The 19,606-nt window shown below is 36.8% G+C and overlaps 1 protein-coding gene across 1 annotated transcript in view; it reads left to right on the plus strand.

The window, feature by feature from the left end:
• Positions 1-19,606, plus strand: part of LOC122787163 (A disintegrin and metalloproteinase with thrombospondin motifs 10-like) — a 1,217,364-nt gene that overhangs the window by 1,026,975 nt on the left and 170,783 nt on the right. The window contains exon 20 of the mRNA XM_044053741.1: positions 12,057-12,183. Within this exon, the coding sequence (XP_043909676.1) occupies positions 12,057-12,183 (127 nt within the window). The remainder of the gene's footprint in view (positions 1-12,056; positions 12,184-19,606) is intronic.

Raw genomic sequence — 19,606 nt, forward strand, 5'->3', positions numbered from 1 at the left:
TTTTTTCTTTGTTTGCTTGTTTTACTGGAGGAATGGTTTACCTACTCCATTACATTTGTTTTTTGCTGCTTTCAAATTTATGAAATATTTTTAACACAGTCTTCCAGATTATTATTCTGTATTCAGTGTTTTAAAGTTTTGTACTAATTGGTTTAGTGGTGGTTTTAATTGTTTGATAGTATGGGAAATAGTGTAATGGATCATGTGACTCACTGGGAGGGGTATTTAAAGATGGTGTATTGTTTGTTGCATAGATTCTGATGAAGTACCAATTATGAAAGTGCTTAATATTTGTGTGTGTTATTAAACAGTTTCGGACCATTTCTGTATACATTTGTCTTTTGGTTACAAGGAAAAATATGGATGGACTAATTAAAATTTATAAAGATAGAGAGGGAGATTAAGGGAGAGAAGGAAGGAAATTTAGCAGTTTAGTGCAGGAACACAGCCAGGTATCATTTAGCTGTTGTTTAAGCAGCATTTTGAGCTTGGATGAGTTGGTTGTGTTGATTATATTTTGAGGCACAGCTTTCCAAGATTTGGATATTTTATTGGAGTATAGGGAGTCAACATGGCTATCACTGGCTTTTGTTACTTTTAGTATGAGTTTCTGTGAGGATCTTAGCTGTCTACAGTTGGTGAGAGGTTGAACTAGGTTGACAAGGGTAGGGCAGTTGTCTGGGTGGTTCAAGGTAGTGTGTGCTAGGACTAGCTGGTTCCGGGAGAGTGGGTTTGAAGTTCTAACTATTTAAGCTGAAGTAGTGCTGATCAATAATGTCCTCTGGATGGTTGGTCGGCAGCAAATCTAGCTATTTTATTATAGCAGGAGTCCAGTTTATTTAAATCAAATTATTGTTGATTAGTAATTACTGGCGAAGCATACAAGAGAGCGGACAGTAAGTCTGTTCTAGTGATGGAATGACTGATATTGTCAGTTAGGAAGGGCAATTCTGTATAGTGAACCTAACTTACAGTGGACCTTTTTGATTACAAAAGCGAGGTGTTTTTCACATTTAAGCTTGTTGACTATTGTGACCCCAAGGAGCTTAGTGTGTTTTACTGGTTTGATTAATGTATTATTTGAGGAGTGGATAGTAAAGGGGAGATACTGGATATGTTTTTCTGATACTGGAGAAGAGCATGAGCTTTGTTTTGTTAGGGTTTAGAATAAGTTTCCTATCTGAAAGGAGTTGTTAAATATCCAGGAAGGATTGTTGGGTTTTTAGCAAGAGTTCAAGAAGGGAAGGAGCTCAGCATATTATGAGGAATCATCAGCCTATTGAATTATGGTTGCATGTTGAGTGGCTGAACAGAGTGTATTTGTAAAAATGCAGAAAAGGAGCGGACCAAGGATTGATCCTTCAGGTACACCTATGTTACTGATAATAGAGATGAAAGTTCATTTTGCCACTTTATTGTATGTTGATGGTCAGTTAGATAACTAGCAAACCAGGAAAGGGCAGATTGGGAAAGGTTTAAGGAAGCTAGCTCATTGATCAGTTTTTGGTGTCAAACTGTGTCAAAGGCCTTTGGCCTGTCGAGAAAAATGGATGAGGCAAGTAAGCCATTGTTTCTATGCTGTTGATGGAGTTAGTGAAATTTACAAGGGGTGCTGTTGTACTGTGCTTTGGTCAAAAACCATGTTGGGATGTGGACATGAGGTTGCTTTGTAGGAGATAGTCTAGTAGTGTGTATACATTCTTCCAGTATTTTTACTATGGGTGAAAGAATAGTAATTGTCCTGTAATTACTGAACTCAGTGGTGGTGCCACCTTTGTGCAAGGGGTTATATAGGAGATTTTCAAAAGTATAGGGATGTATTTCTGTTTTACAGTCCGGTTGATTAAGATTAATATGGGGTAAGAGATGATGTCTACATCTAGTTTAAGAAATTTGTTTGGGAGTTGGTCAGCAGAAAGGGAGGATGGTTTAAGTCTGGATCGGTGCTTTTTTTTATTGCAGACATTTCTATGGGATTAAGAGTGAATTCACTGAGGTCACTTTCCTGATTTGTGGGAATAGTTGGGGGGGGGGATTGATGTTGTTTTTAATAAGGCACAGAATAGATTTAGTGTGTGTTAAATTGGGAGGCTATACTTTCAGTGAAATTAGTTGTGGATGGAGCTGGCATAGTGGAATGGCCCGGCTTTAGAAATTGGTTGATGTCCCACCAGAATTTCTTTGGGTTATTGTGATGTTTTTCTTGAATGCTGTATAGCATGTTTTTTATCATGCTTTATTTGTGTTTTGGCTTGATTTTGTAGTTGGTAGGTGTTAAGGGTTGTTTGGTTTTTGTTCTCCTTGTATAGGTGCCATAATTTTTGCATCAATAGTGAGCCATGGGATAGGTTTGGATTTTTCATGCATCTTACTGAGGGGTGCTAGATTGTTTAGGATAGAGAGGAATTTTTCAATAAAACACTGGACTGCTGAGTCAAGGTGAAGTTGTTAAGTGGGGACCAGTCACACTGATGTAAGAGAGCATTGAAGGAGTTAGGGGAGAAGTTCCTTTTGTTGTAGATATGTTTGTAGATGGTGTTTTTTGGTGAGCAGGTGATCACATAGGCTGTCTGGAAGACAGCCAGAATTATAGCAGCTGCAGGGGGAGTTTGCATCAATTAGGGTCCAATCTAAAATTGATTGTTTTTTGCTGTGCTTGTCATATCCAGTACAGGTTTGCATTACTTGTTTGAAACCATGGAAGTATATAAAATTTGAGGGATTATGGGAGGAGAATGTAGTCCAGACCATGTTGAAGTCTCCCATTATTAAAGTTTCCTGACTGAACATCACACCTGCAGAGGAAATCCTCAATAATAGCTGGTTTGTTGCCTGGTGAGTTATATATGGCTATTATCATGATATGTTTTTAGGGGTAATTTGAAGGCGGGAGATGAGTATTTCTGGATTAGCTAAGTCAGTGGGCTTGTTATCAAGTCTTTCAAGTCTGAGGTTGTCCTTTTATAATATTGCTATGCTGCCGGATATTGTAGCTGTGGGTAAGGATTTCATTGTCTTGGATGTGGGGATGTAGACAGGTTTCAGTTAGGACTGATATATCTGGGGAATAATGGGATATAGTAGCATGAAATTCATGAAAGTTATTAGATAGGCCTCTCAGGTTCGTGTTTAATAGGAGTAGATCAGAGTTACTATTTCAGAGAATATTAGTGGTTGGAAAGGATCGTTTGATTAAGTGGTTTGGAGTGTATATTTGGGATTGAGGACCTAGGTTGAGGTGCATGTCACCTCATAATTTAATTAGATTATTAATGACTGGGAATAGATATGAGAGTTTGATAAGTAGCCTGGTGTATTTTTGGGCTGGACCTGGATTAGTTGTTGGGTGAGAATATTTTAATAAAAAGAGTTCTGTAGTGGAGGTGTTAAATAGCTGAAGTGATATGGTAAAATTATATAGTGGGTTATTGTGCTGGGTTTTATTTGTTTTGGTGGGGAAGTGGGTAGTTGTGATATGGACATTATGGTACGATGTAGCAAGGTAGGTCATTATAAACAGAACAAAGAGTATTATGTGTTGCAGTAACATTTTATTAGTAAATTAACATAATGCCTGGAGGTGGTTATGTGGTGGTGTTACAGGAAGGTGTGTTTGTATAAAGAGAGGTGGTGAGCAAATATTTAGATATTGTTGTTTCTCTTAGGCAAAGGTAGTGGTGGCTAAGCAGCTCTTGGTTACAGTTAAGGTAAATTATTGACTTAGTTATTTGTTTGTTTATGTTTGTTAACCTGGAAAGCCAGATTGACCTAAAAACTCAGTTTCAGCAGAGGCAAGGGGAGAAAATCTGTACAACATTACATGTTTCAAAAACGAAGTTCAGTTTAAATTACATACATTAATTTACAGAAATGCAGTGGGCAGCCATGTTGGTGCAGCGGTTAGCGTTGCCATCTCACAGCAAGAGGTTCTCCGGTTCGATCCTCGGCTGGGGTGCCTTCTGTGTGGAGTCTGCATGTCCTCCCTGTGACCATGTGGGTTTCCTCCGGGTGGTCCGGTTTCCTCCCACATCCCAAAGACATGCTGTAGGTGGATTGGGCACTCTAAATTGGCCCTAGGTGTGATTGTGTGTGTGTGCCTTCTGTGGAAGGTTGGGTGCCTGGCTGGCAACTGGACACAATAAAACTCCACTGCCAATCATGAGCAGACGGTGATCTGCTGTGGCGACCCCTAACCGGGGAAAAAGCTGAAAGAAGAAGAAGAATTTACAGAAATACATTCTTTGAAATTGATGCTGTGGTGTTCAAAGACAGCTATAGCTGAAATCAGACATATGAATACAAATAATTTCTAAAATAAATTGGTAATGATACATAAATAGAGCTTAGTTAAAAAGCAGGATAAGGCAGATCCATGTCTTTCTGAGGAATAAAGATGAAGATTGCGCTGAAATGCTATACTTTTTAGTAGAAACAAGTGAGGAGTACAACACATTATGAAAGAATCTGAGTAGCATAGGTGACAAGAGGAAGGAGCAAGTAGGAAGGAATTAGTAAATGTAAGTAAAAACAGGATGGATAGAGAAAAAAGATAGTGGTAGGACAGAAAATAGAAAAAGGAAAGAAGAATTTGGAGAACGTAAGAGAGGGAATAGAGAAGAAGGGTTTGTTATTGGAAAAAAAACAGAAGAAAATTATTAGAGAGGTATTTTATTTTCGAATGTAGCTGCAGATGTGGGGTGATACTACTGGTGTGATGAAAATATAGTTGGATTAGCTAGATGTGGAACTTGATCAGATCCAGGCATTGTTTAGATCATGTTTCAGATGATGTTTCCGTTGTGTTTTGAAGCATTTTTCTTTCTTTCTGTCATCTTAAGCTGGAAAAAGTGGGAAAGAGTTTTGGAGGCTTGTGGCCTAAGTCGAGTATACTGATTTAACAGCCAAGGTATACGATTTTGTGATAACTAGGAGGGACTTGTTTTTATAATGTAGATCGTTGCATTTGAGTAGGGTCACAGCATGTTTTTCAGAGTTATATATTAGACTGTGGGCCATGAGAAATTCTAAGTCAAGTAGCAGGGAAGTTCAAGACAGTTTGGGTCCCTTAAGGAGAACAGTAATGATTGTTTATAGCAAATAATGTGTGTCTAGTTTCATCCTGAAGGCTGCACTAAGGCTTCTGAGAATAAGGGGACCACATAGCAGAGGTAAGAGCAAGTAAGTTGGTGCTATAGATTTTCTTGCAGTATCTGAAAGACCCTTTTTATCTCTGAAAAGGAAGCCTAGTTTCATTATGATTTTTTTTAATGGTTTGAAGAAGGTGCTGGTCATTTTAAGATTAACATCAAGCAGGATTCTAAATAGTTGTTTTGCACTGCAGTTTCAATTTTTGTGTTGTTTTTGTGTTGTTAGATGAAAGAATGTTGAATATGTATTTTTGTTCAGTATATTTTTAAGGGGTGAAAGCATTATTTTGTTTTATATCGATCTAGGACTAAGTTTGCTTCACAAAGCCAAGATTCTATGAATGAGAAAGCTTCTCAAGTGATTTTTTGAAGGACTTTTAATGTTAGGGCAGAACAGATAAGTGCTGCATCGTCTGTATACTGAACTAAGGTTAGTTGTTTGCTGCTGGTGTGGAATTGTTTATGAAAATGTTTAACTGGAAAATGTCTAGTATTGACCATTAAGTGTCTGAAACTAAGACTGGAACAAATGGAGAAAGGTCTTGTTGCCATTTTACAGCTTGATATCTGTTGGACAGAGAGTAGTGAAACCAGGTGCGTGATATCTAATTAAGGCAAAGGGAAGAGAGTCCATAAGGAATTTATGGTGTGAAACAGTAATGAAAAGCTTTGTCCATGTCAATTAAAAGTGGTGAGACTAAATTAGTTACTATTGTTTCTGTTTTGATCAGTGGTGTTGGTGAAGCTCAGAAGGGCAGTTCTTATACTATGACTGGGATGGAAACCATGTTGGGTTATAGAGAGTAGACTGCCATTTGTAAGGTATTTGAGCAGCTGAGAATTAATATGTTTTTTTCTAGAAATCTTTATAGAGTTGATTATATTACAATGGGTCTGTCCATCTCCCCTGCACTACCTTAGTAATTGGTGCTAATCGTAACCCTAGACCTAAATACTGTCCTTTCCCCAATCCTAACCCTATACCTTAATTTCATGAAAACTTCCCGTAAGACTGTCAATACACAAGACAGACTCAGGTGCACAAACACCACTACAGCTATCCCTTAAGCTAACAACCCTTACACTTAGCCTACAACACTCAAACTCGCACACAAAACACACAGCACCTATCCTTCACTCATTCCTAGCCCTAACCCTAACTCACACATACACACACACACACACACACACACACACACACACACACACACACACACACACACACACGCAAAAGCACTCTAACCTCCCCAACTCCACTTACCTGTAACGACATTACATACCACTGATATATCCATTCCACCCATACATATATGTATATATATATATATATATATATATATATATATATATATATATATACACACACACACACACACACACACACACACACACACACACATGTATATATAAGGATCCATGACATTACATGAACCTGCAACCTTTAGTTGAATGCATGCATGCAACCATTAAAAAGCTGATTATTCAAAGTTTGAATGGTGAAATGATTGAACATGGATTTAGTCGACTTCATAAATCATAGTATGCTGTACTACTGTAGCCTGTGCACTTTAAGATATTTTGCAAAACTAAGTCTGCAGTTGATAACAGATGAGTTGCAGTACTTCCAAGATATCATAATCTGCTCTACACGTTATAATACGAGCTTGAAATCGGTCTCTGTCAATTGCACGTTTCTGCGGTGGAATACATAACTCTCCTGAGGAGAGACAAACACGAACTTGGTCAATCCTGCTCTGTTCCTTTACTAGGCAATTTATAATTTCACTCTGGTTTGGCTAACAATGGCCAAGCAGACACTTTAAATGCTTGTACCCGCCCTCAACAAGATTTTCAGTTCAGACCTGCATTGTTAACTATAAAAGCAGACCATAGGCTGGGTGGAAATACTAGAATTAGCCATGGAGCCAGTGTGAAGTGATGAGAAAATTTCCTTTTTTGTTTTTTTGTTTTTTTTTTTATCAAACACATAATAGTGATCAATGTAAGACACAAATTCAGCAGTATCTACTGGTGTAATACCACAAAAAGAGTTTAAGCATTCGGTGTCTCGGTATGAGGCAGAAATACGAGAGACACATTTGTTTCACAAATTTTCCACAAATTGTCAGAACCCCTCGTCTTGATGGAAGTGGGAACATAATCCTACATGCTGAACTCCACACCAAATGTTCTGTCTGAGATGAAAGTAGCAACATCTGTGATGTGTACTAAAGCTCTTGTGCAAACTCTTTATAACTGCCACTCCAAAATCACAGACATGTGATCGATTAACTGTGAAACAACACTGAAAATATATCCAAAACACTGTTCCACATTGTGGTGTAGATATGAAGCAATTTAGAAGTCATGAAAGTTGCGATGAAAGGGAAACTTCTGTCTCTTCCTCCCCCTTCTTTACAGCCATGCATAGAGTACAACTGTCTTAGAACATGACTGCATAAGACATAGGCACCATCCGCAGGCTATATATCCGAGGAGGACTGATTCTCTTATGTTTTCATACTTCGTCAAACACACAATGACATTGTTAGACATGTCATCACTCACCTTTCTGAATAGAAATTCACCATTTTTTAATGACCAGTTCTGAGGACTGACATCTATAATTGCCATAGGCGTCTGCTTAGTGGCTCTCACACATTTCCACCTAACACTATGTATTGTATTTGTTTAATTTTACCATGTGGGCAATTGCAAAGTGACATCACTACTCACCCCAGACAGATGGTCACTAAGCAACTCTCACAGATAATCTCACTTTTTGCTTTGTTGTGTATTGTTGACAATACCTAATACTTTTCAGCCATGTTCCACTCGTGGTATATGGTCATGAAAAGTAGACTTCAGCAATTCATTCCCTACAGATGTTGCTACAATAATTGCTCTACTGTGGCATCTTGCTTGACTTTTTCTCCTACAACACCATTAGTACCTCTGTTTATTTTGCCATTCATGGAAATATAGGTAACCTTCTATGCATAACATGTTCTTGCCTTCCTGTGATGTTACAAACATGTAACATTCTCCATCTGTACCAGGTCCATACTGCCCAGATGATGTACTTACTTGCTCTTGATTCATTACTACAATGCACTGACTAAATACTGACAGTGTTGGATGGTTAGTCTAAAGTCCCCTTGACATTCAAGTATTCCACCTTCTCCAATTTTACTATTTAAAGCATGCATGCTTACTTCATTCACTGATTGCCACAAGTTAAATACTTCTACAGATTACACATCTAATATTAACGGGAGTAGTACGCCATACCTTTTTGTTTTGCGCTCACCTAGAAGAGGAGTGGTCATGAATATTTTACAGGTGCACACTTTACAGTTTTCACTCAACATGTACAGGATGTAGAGATATCTTTGAATAATGTAAAAGTTATAATCTGTAAGTTTGATGCAGAAGTGATGTAGAATGCAGGAGGGGGTCTAAGCGTCTTTTGGGTTGAAAACTGCTAAGTGTTGTTATTGGCCAAAACTTGAAATTTGACATTCATGTCTCAGTCAGTAAAGAAGGTACATAAAAAGCTTGTACCCTATACAAAACAAACAATTCCTAACCAAGAACACTAAAATAGCCATCGTGAGAACTCATCTACCCTCTACTCTACATTATGTTTTACCTATACTCACCAATCTTAAGAAAAATGATCTAACAAAACTAGAAGCATGCTACAATAAAATAGCAAAATTCACACACACTTCATATAGGTCCCACCACAGCTTATCCCTGAAACAACTAATATGTTTAGAATTGTCTCATCACCTATCTGATACCCAACTTACCATATCACATAAACTAATATACCAACCTGAAAAAAAAAAACCTATCCTACAAAACTTACTGCAACCTTATGCCAACAACCGTGTCTTATGTTCCACTAATAAATCGCTATTAAAACTAACCAAAGCAAACAATACTGCAGGTGACTCTCCTTACATATAGCCAAAATCTGGAACATTCGCCCTCAAACTTTAAGTTCTATGTCACATACTGCCCACTTTACAAAATTGCTCAAAAGCCATTTATCCAATTTATGGCTCTGTCTGTGTTCCAGTCTGGGTTAACTGTCAGTATACTTTATACCAACCTACGTCTGCTGTATCTTACTGTTACTCAGGGGACTCTCCTCCAAACGACTCCCTTTATCACCTTGTTTAACTTTATATACTTATTTCAAACCTTTTCTTGCTAACCTAGCTATACCAATCGCATTATATCGTTAAAAACTACTTCAAATTTCCATAAATGAGGAACAATAGTACGTAACCTTGTATACATGTTTCGCTACCATGTACTTCGTGTATCTTGAAGCATCTGTATCCTTTGGTATTCGTTCAATAATCTGTGCTATTGTAACATTCACTTTATTTTGCTTTATATTTTATGTCAATTGTATGTAAATTTTTGTATTTATGACTGTGGAGCTTTTCTCCCCTGGCATCTGCTGAAAATGGGTCTCCACCCATTCGGACATTCCAGTGGTCGATATTATGAGACTAAAAAGACCAGTGAGTGACCTGCTTAAACACTGAAAATGCCATACCTCGAAGTCGCTCTTGTGGGGTGCTGTGTCCCCCCCCACTATTTATATATATACCAACTCCGAGATTGCATAACAGTGAGGAAAGGGAAAATTTTCCAATCCTCACTGTTCTGCAATCTCACAAAAAACACATGGCTGAACGGCATTTTTGATGTTAAAGCTGTTTGGTCTTTAGCCTGTTTCATTTCATGATAGGAACCCGTAAAAAAGAGGTCCGAGCAGAGGTATCCTGATGGCTACAAGATAAGAGCAACTCTGGCCGATGTGTTGGTAACTGAGGGCATGACTTGGATATAAGCTTGGTGGCTATTTGTTTTAAATCTGATAACTCTGGCTGATATGTTGGTAATTGAGGGCATGACATGGATATAACCTTGGGAGCTATTTGTATGGAAATCTGATTTGAGCATAAACTCTATTTAAGATGTTTCTGAACAAGCGAGACAAAATGCTCACAAGAAAAAAGTTGATATTTTGCAAATGTCCTTGTCTCATTATTCTTATATTACCTTTTTTCCAAGACTAAACTCAGCAATATCCAATTAGTCATTATAATTGTTGTGCTCTTCTAATAGGTGTTTGTAATTTAACAATTATTCGGCATGGATGGAGATTTCCTAAATAAATTGGTAGCTTTAAAGAAAGACAAAGTTTGTATGACATGTTGTATGCATTTACATGGAAGGAGAAAATTAAAATTTATTGATATTACTGTCTTTTGTACCAGCAAAGAGCACATGTGTGGCTTGGAAGCTGTAGATTGTCACCCACATGAACAGTATAAAAGTAAATGACTGTCATTTTAACTTGTGTGATAGGTTAAAGGTGCAGTCTGGAGATTTGCTCTAATTATGTCGATTTTGTGATAAAAAGGAATACTTTGCAAAAGCTTTTTAAATGTATTGCTTTCAACTGACTTCTTTCAGTTGAGGCATGCAGTGTTTATCACAGTAATTCCTGTTGGAAATGGAAGGAATTATATGTATATATATAAATTTCATGCTAATGAATCATACTGATTTTTGGCCCGATGTTCCTACTTTTCAGGATTCTTTGTCCAAATTTTACGTCTAAAGTTTGAGAGGTGTCAGACATTTGAGAATTTATCAAAAACATAGTTCAGTGAAGATCAGACACCATTTTCCCCATTTTAACATTTGTTGTTTTAGTCAGGAGTGATATAGGGGTCAGCATAAAATTAATAATTCATCAAAAACTGGATTTTTTCATTTTTTTGATTTTATGTTTTTGTTAAATTGGCAGTGATCATTATCAAACACATAACTGCGCCTCTTAACTAGCTGGCATTTATAGATGAAAAGTGGAGACATTTTTCAAGCTGATCTATGGGCACATAATGTTTATTTTTGACTGAACAAGAAGGGAGGCTGTAATGTATTATTTTAATTATATATTTTACCAGCACAGGTCCAACATCTCTCTATACTGGAACAGAGAAAAACGTCGTAACAGGAGATATGGGGGTAGTTGTTTCTTCTTGACTATAACATTTGGTAGTCTTAATTTCATCTGTTTGTTATAAAGCAGCGTAATAAACCTTGAGCTTCTTTTGAGTGGAATATAAGGAGGTGGCAAGTGTCCAATGGAAAATGAGAACTGCAAACAGTAAAAAATTGTTCTAATAAGAATAATAATTTGAAGATATTCTTTGCAGCTTCAGGTTTCTATGACTTAGCAAACATGTTTTAACATGTAAAGTCAGTATTCTATGCTTGTACAGCACCCAGTTTTACAGAGAGTGTCTTTCCATTAAAAAGTAAAGCACAATCCATTTATTTTAATATTTGGTTCACCAAATTTCTAGGGTGCAGTGGTCAGCTGTACCAGTACTAGTTGGTACATATATTTTAATGCTCCCACTCTGTATAAGGTTCAGCTTCAGGCACATTTGTTATAGAGAATGGAATATTACAGGGAGTAGTGCCCTCAGTATTAATGGATGCAATGGCATCTGTGTTATTAAGAGATGACAGGAGAAATCACATTTTAGTTTTTAGTATGTTTTCATAATTTTGAATGATTATCACATTACTAGTGCCTATGCAGACAGTATAAAAACTAAGAAACATACTTCTGTTTTGTTCCATCAGCTTCAGAATTTTGCTAACAAACAAAAATAGATTTAATTAAATAGCTGTTTTACAGCACAAATTAATCTAAATCTTAAACTGATATCAGTCTTTACAAAAGGTTCCATGTAGTGTCTGAATGGCTTCCTTAATAAAACATTTTTGATGTCTGTGCAGTAAGTTCAAAGTATATGGTTTTGTAAGTGCTGCCTTTAATGACAATTGCAAAATTTATTTTTATAGGTTCTGGTTAGAGAGGAGTCTCAGGGTATTCGATATCGATTCAATGCGCCTGTTACTCGCAACAATCCAACAGGATACACCTGGTATTACAGCTCTTGGTCAAAATGTTCAGCACTTTGTGCAGGGGGTAAGATCAAAATGCTTATTTTTCTTTGTATATTTAAATTTTGAACTAAGATTAGTTATGTTCAGCTATACAAAATATCCATCAAGTTATTCTGCTCTCTGATTTTGGACTCCCGACTCACTTCCACAGAAATATAGTTATGTCATAAGACCTAATACAATTATAGCTGTTACGTTATCCTGTTGTTTCTTACCTACAGCCTGCACAGATATAGTGGATATAAAAAGTTTACACACCAGGTTTTTGTGGTATAAAAACATGAGACCACAATAAATCATTTCAAAACTTTTTCCACCTTTAATGTGACCTATAACCTCTGCAATGCAATTGAAAAACAAGAAAATCTGTTGGGGGGAATATAAAAAATAAAAAACGTACAACAAGCTGGATGCATAAGTGTGCACACCCTTAAACTAATACTTTGTTGATGCACCTTTTGATTTAATTACAGCTTCACTACTTGTGGTTCTTTGTTCTTTTCTTTTGGACTTTTTTATGGCTTCTGGAAGAGGTTCGGGGTCTCCCACCAATGACCTGGTCCCACAAATTCCAGTTGGAATAGGCAATTTGGCCTCTCTTCTGGAGAAGATCAATCAACAACTTCATGGCAGCAGTGGTTCCCCTGAAGGTATTTCTTCTCAGTTAACTCAATGTTCTGGGGCTCTTTCTGCCTGATCTAACCAGCTTGGAGCAGCAGGGAACATAAGGGAACCATCCAACCACCAATTTATTGATTTTGATACTTGGAGAAGTGATATTTTTTATTTTTCTTCTACCAACATTGATATATAATAATGTGTATCCTAACCATGAAATTATTGGGCAGTGTACCTTCATAGAACTTAACTTATTTGAAGAAAAATTGCTAGCCTTCAAGAAAGTTAAACTAGGCAATGCATATTTACATGAGAATTTATAGAGGGGTCTTATCCCCAAGGGTCTGCGTTTGTGGCGGTACCCTAATGAGGTGGATCTGAATTCTGATTTTCACAAAGCCCTTCTCAATATTTTTAATAAGGCAGGAACGGACATCATTTACCTCATAATACATGAAAATGAGGTGAAGTTGGATAAACTTTCTCGGAATCTTGACATCATTAATGATAGTCTTACATCTGATGGCTTATTTGAGCATTATTCCAGAAATTATAGCAATTTATTCAAGAAAATGGATGACATCTGTTGTGCCATTCAAAACAGGAAACGGCAAAGGGATTCTGAAACAGCATATCCCCTGCCCACTAGTGTCTCAGAACGAAACCACCCAATCACGACAGTGCATTCAGATGAAGGACAGGTCAATATTATAAATTCAGCTGAGAATGACATTGTGGTTCAACAGGAAGTAGTTTCAGACACAGACCAGTCTCTAAGGTGTTCTGAAAGACTGAAACAGAAAGAAGGAAGGCACAATGGAGATTTACAGCAAGAATTCAATTCTGGGGATAGAAATTCCAACTTTGAGCATTTAGGAGCTCGCCCCAAAACTTCTGGGACTTACTATAGACAGAAAAATAAAAATAACAAAAAGAATTTGTGGTCAAAAAACTTCAAAGGGAAGAAAGACACCAGGAAGAGAAGTGTTTATCAAAGCAGGTAAGTAAACTAGGACTAGTAGAACAGACTTATTTGCTTCAGTGACTGACTTTCATTCCACCATGGGGATTTTTTGATGAACAAACCTCTGTAAATCATTGTGTGTTTTCTATTGGCAATTATCCAGTATATAATCGTAATGCTTGCAGCCAAGAAACTCCTGGTTGTGGGAATAAATGTGATATGAAGCATGTTGATTGTCCTATTTTGAAAGGGACATCCCCAAGTCTTATGTTTGGTAATAATACTGCTGATTACACAGAAATTTGCTTTATAAAAAATACTAATGACAATAATGTAAATAAGTCAGAATGTTTTTTTTTTTTTAACACACAATATGACTACTGGTAACTTTAGTACCAAAAAAGATGGGAATGATTTTTTGAAGGACGACTGTCAAAGATTTTTTTGATTCAGCAGGTACTAATGCAGCGAACATGGGATTTGAAAGAGTTTGCACTGACCTAAACACTACAATTGGTTTTAATTGTTTTAAAACTAATGGTAATGATTTTACTGATGTTAATAATTGTTCTGATGGGATAATATCAGATCTGCACTATGATTCACAGCTAATGTTGGTTACTTCTTCATGTTTGGTAGATTCTATCTGGAATGATTCAGTTACATCATTTTTAACAAGGAAGTTATCAGTGTTAAGTGTAATAACTTCAGTCATTCTGGTGAATCAGAGAATTCTGGAACGGACATTAACTGCCCCATTATCAAATGTACTCCAACTCATGACAACAATTGTACTATGTCTGCTGTTATAACTGACAGTGGGGAGTAGTGTATTAAAGCGGTTGGAAGATATTGCTACACATTAAGTTTTAGATAGGTTTGACAATTCTTGTACTTTTAATGACACAAGAGCAAGCATTGAAGGGGCTGGAACTGTGTCCCCTTATAATCAACCTATTCTGCCTTCTTCCTTTTCTATCCCCCCACACCAACACAGATGGAGGGGATCCTAACGGGGTACCCATATCATTCAGCCATTCTCCTACCTTAGATGATAATTCACAGTTCAGTGAATCCAGTGATGGAAATCAATTTTTGAATTGTTTCGGACCTTGTAGTGAGACTAAGGGGAACATCAGTTATAAAAATACAGAATCCATTAACCTTGAACTAGCTGCTGGTGAATCATGGTTTTTGGTAGTAGGGGATTCAAATAGCAGTATGGTGGAAGATGACATAGGATCTAGCTGCATGCAGAATTCTACTAAATATTTTACAGTATTTAATTTTTCTAATGTCAACATCTCAACAGAGAACGCTGATGTTCTGAGTATGGGTTTGAGTTTTGTACCAGCCAGAAAATTCAGTCTGTCTGAAACACTCATAGATTTTAAAATTATTTACTCAAATTAAGCAAAAAAGTCCAGCAAAAGTCCAAAGAACAGAGTGTTGCAAGTAAAATCAATAAATGTAGAACAAACCCCAACTCCAGTGGAAAAGGCAACAACCAGCAATACACTACCAAAAACAAAAGCAAAACAACATTTCCTCAGATCCAATATACTTTATTCAGTGTGCAAGCGCTTTCGTAATGAAACATTACTTATTCAGACATATAAAATCTTTACATCTAATGCCTTCCATATATATATATGCAAGCTTGTTAAAAAACATCCAATCAAATCATTCAAATTTCCTCCAAATTAAAAAACTAATTAACTGGATAATTTAGCTAATTTAAATAATTTAAGAAGACATACACATATAAGGCATGATCAAATACCTATACACTGCTACAAAGTCATGTATAAAGATACAGAAATGTTTCTAACCCATACATAAAACATTACATATACAATAATAATGATGATGAATCAATGCTTCAGTCTCCTATCTTTTAATATTGGTTAGAGGGAAAGCATATCATTCAGTCCTGACCCCCAATGAGCTCCCAGATGTAAAATCCACTTTAATTCGTGAGAGTCAGTCTTGTTAGATAAATCACCCATTCTAGGGCTCTCATATATCACCTGAAGGACCTGAAACACAAAAGAATAAGTATCACCCTCTAGCAGTATATGTTTAGCTATGGCGCTATGCTCCTGTCCTCTCCTCACACAATAAGCATGGGTTTCTAATCCTCTCTCTAAGCCTACAGTTTGTTTTTCCTAAATAGAATCTAAAACATCTTGTGCAATGAGCAATGTACACTAGATTTATGGTGTTGCAATCAGAACTACATTTAATCTGCCATAAATATCTGGTATCAGGATGTCTAAAATACCTGGACACATCAACACATGAGCAGAAATTTCATGCCCCAAATTTCTGTGTGCCTAAATTCAAGTTAATTGGAGATTTCAACAATCGTGGATAGCATAAATGTTGCTTTAGGTTCAAATCTATTCTTATATGTTTACCTAGGTTTCAATGCCACTATCCCAGTGACCTCTTCGTCTGTAAGTAAATTATGCCAATTCTTGTTTATGATCTGTTTAACCAAATGTACACCCTGGGAAAACAATAAAACTACTGGGACCTGTGTTCCTTCATTTGACTTATGAGATACCATTCTGTGACCATCAGAGAAGTAGGGTTCCCCCTCCCCTCTCTTTCTTTTCTCACTCTTAAACATGCATGTACCACTTCCTTTCTTGGATATCCTCTACTAATAATCCAATCATGATTCAAAATCAGTATGTATGGATGATATCCTGGACACCCTTAATGTTTGTCCTTCTACAATGCTATTGAACATATGCGGTGGGTGCATACTACTTCTTTCCAAGAACGAAGCAGGATAACATTCCTTCCTATGTATGCGGGTACAAAACTGCGTTCCCTCTTTGACAATTGTCACATCTAAAAAAATCAGTTTTAAGGGCTGAACTCTGACAAGTGAACTTAACAAAGTCACAGCTCTTATTCAGAGCTTCAACAAAGGCAACCAGTTGATCACAATCACCTTTCCAGCATATAAAGAGGTCATCTACAAACCTTCTATAAAATATTACATTAGATGTACCTCCTATTCTAATAAATCTCTTCTCCCACTCCATCATCACAAGATTAGCGTATGCATTAGCGCAACTGGTTCCCATTGCTACCCCAGATGTTTGCCAGTAGTATTTATCATCAAAAAGAAAAGCATTATACTCTAACACTATTTCTAACAACATGCATATGAAATCAACTCTTTTTTCATCATATACACCATGGTTCATTAAACACACTAACCATTTCCAAACCTTCCTTGTTTGGAATACATGTGAAATGAGATACTACATCTAAGGTCACTAATAAATCAAATTTGCCTTCCACATTTTTAGCCATAAATGTATGCAAATCAACTAAAAAATGTTCAGTGTCTCTAAACACAACCTGATAGTCCTATAGAACCTTTCTATGTTCCTTATCCAAGAAAACAGAAATGGGCTCAGTGAGCCACCCAGCCCCTGCAACTATTGGTCTAAACTTGGGCTTTAAGGGGTTTTTGTGTATTTTGAGAAGGCCGTGTATTTGAGGTGAAATCAAACATGTCTTTAGTTAAATGTCCTAGACACATTTTCATATAGGAGAGAATGAACACTTTCACACATTTTCTGAATCACTTCTTGTGTAACCATCTTAAATATATTTAAACCAGAAAGCATCTTTGTCATTTTGGCATAATAATACAAAGCATCCAAAACAACAACAACATGGCCACCTTTATCAGATGGATGATCTCATTATTATTGTGTACGGAAGACAAAGCCAACCGTTCATCTTTAGTTAGATTGTCAATTTTCTTATACTCAGATTTACAAAAATCATTATAAAAACCCTTTCACAAGCCTGTATAAAAAAAATCTCAGTGTTCGATGGCATATTCAGAACAAACACACTCGGCTTTTTAAGCTAAAATTAACATTGTCCCTTTTAGTTCCAAACAATTTTTTCAACATTACATTACATGCAAACAGCCGTCGCTGTATTAAAATGTCACTAAAGTCAGAATTTGCCATTGGCACAAAACTCAAACCTTTTGGAAGTAGTTGCATCTCAGCTGAGGTCAGTTCGTAGTTCGAGATGTTCCAAACAAGTCCTGTTCTTCGAACCCCTACATTTTCTTTAATATTCATGTCTGGGTGCTCGTAGGTGGCTCTTTTTGTTTCTGTCCTCCTTGCTAGATTGAGAGAGCACTGAAACAAATTCACCAATAAACTAAAAGCAACTCTCCGTTTAAAATCTGCAAAAAAAAAATCTAAGCAATGCCAATAATTCATAAGCATGACAATATAATAATACTAGGGTCTATATCACATAGTCGAAGTTACATAACTTTGACTACATAAAAAAAACAAAAAACACAACGAACAACAAAATAAACTGTTGTAAGCAGGGGGGCAAGCCCTCCTGTGCCCCCCACACCCCCTGCTACTTAAATATACCAACTCCGAGATTGCACCACATTGAAGTGAATGGAAACCTCCGCCTAAGGAGATTTCCATTCACACGCTCAAACTTTTACAAATTCGAACATACAGTCTCGACCATATGTGGTTCGAACTTGTAAAAATTTGATGACATGATAGGAACCCATAATACTATTGTTGATCATAGAATAGAAGAAGCTCAACAGCCGAACAGCAATGAAAGGAAAAGTTTAAATAGATTTTTGTCTTCTTGTCCATGGCTAGATTCCCTAGATGAACTGCAGAAGAAGGCCACCATCTGTGCATGACCACACTCCTCCTCATAAAACGTTTTTTTCAGCCTTTTAATGCAACATCTTATACTCAAACATTTCACATGCATGCAAGAGCTTATGTATTATATGTATGATTGCACTGTATTTTATGCACATCTTAGCTAATATTTGGTGTATATTTTTTCCTTAATTAGCTACGACTGGATCTTTTAATCTTACCCCATCTGTATTCTGTCTTAACATTCTGTTCTGAATTTGCTATCCACTCATTCAGGATATATTTTTGAATAAAAAGCCAGAAATGTATTTTCTGCTCTTGAGCTCAGGTTGTGGCTGAAAAGAGTCAATAGCCTAGTCTAGTTACTCGGTGAAAAATAGTAAATAAAATAAATATGTAAATAAATAAAAAAATAAGTATACTCACAGGCACAGGGGGTTATAAGCTGCCTTTGCATATCTATATATCCCCACAGATGATAACCCCTCAGAGGTCATAAAATAATAGAGTTTTGGGTTAGTATTGCTATCTTGACCAAGCCAAACGTCTAACTTCATTGTGCCACTTGCACAACTGGCACTGGGACCTCCTAGGAACCAAAATGAAAACTATCTGTTGTACCTTATCTTAAAAAAAAAAAATGATTTGTAGGGAGTTACCTGCTAGAGCAACAATTAGCTGCTAGGCTTTTATCCAAGTAACACATTTATAGTGCATCATAGCTGGTTCCTGCAGCACACCTCATGAACATTAGGTTGGACCTCCAAACATTTACTCAGCTAATTTTCTTGCAACGAAAATTGACCAGTTAGCTACAGTTATCCTAAGGGTTTTGTAAGACACTGAGGACCTGAAACAAACTAACCACCAGAAAAAAGAAGATATACAATGTTAGGTATCCAAAATAAAATTAGTGAAATCTACTCCTCCTTTCACATCCTTTGCACATCTGAACAGTAAGTAGCGATCAAGCATCTGCAAATAACATAGATGACCTCTACAGTTGGCAGCATTTTAATAACTTGAGACGGACTGATTTGAAGGAAGGCACAGAAGGTTGAGGGAAGATGAATAGAGTTTACCTTATCCCACTGAAAACAGCCACCTCAACAGAGCATTCATTTTGCTGACAAGAAGACAGCCCAAGGAAGCAATGACTACCAGCTGCGTAA

Source organism: Protopterus annectens, chromosome 13.part0 (genome assembly GCF_019279795.1).
Source record: "Protopterus annectens isolate FY-2018-M chromosome 13.part0, PAN1.0, whole genome shotgun sequence".
Taxonomy (NCBI): domain Eukaryota; kingdom Metazoa; phylum Chordata; order Ceratodontiformes; family Protopteridae; genus Protopterus; species Protopterus annectens.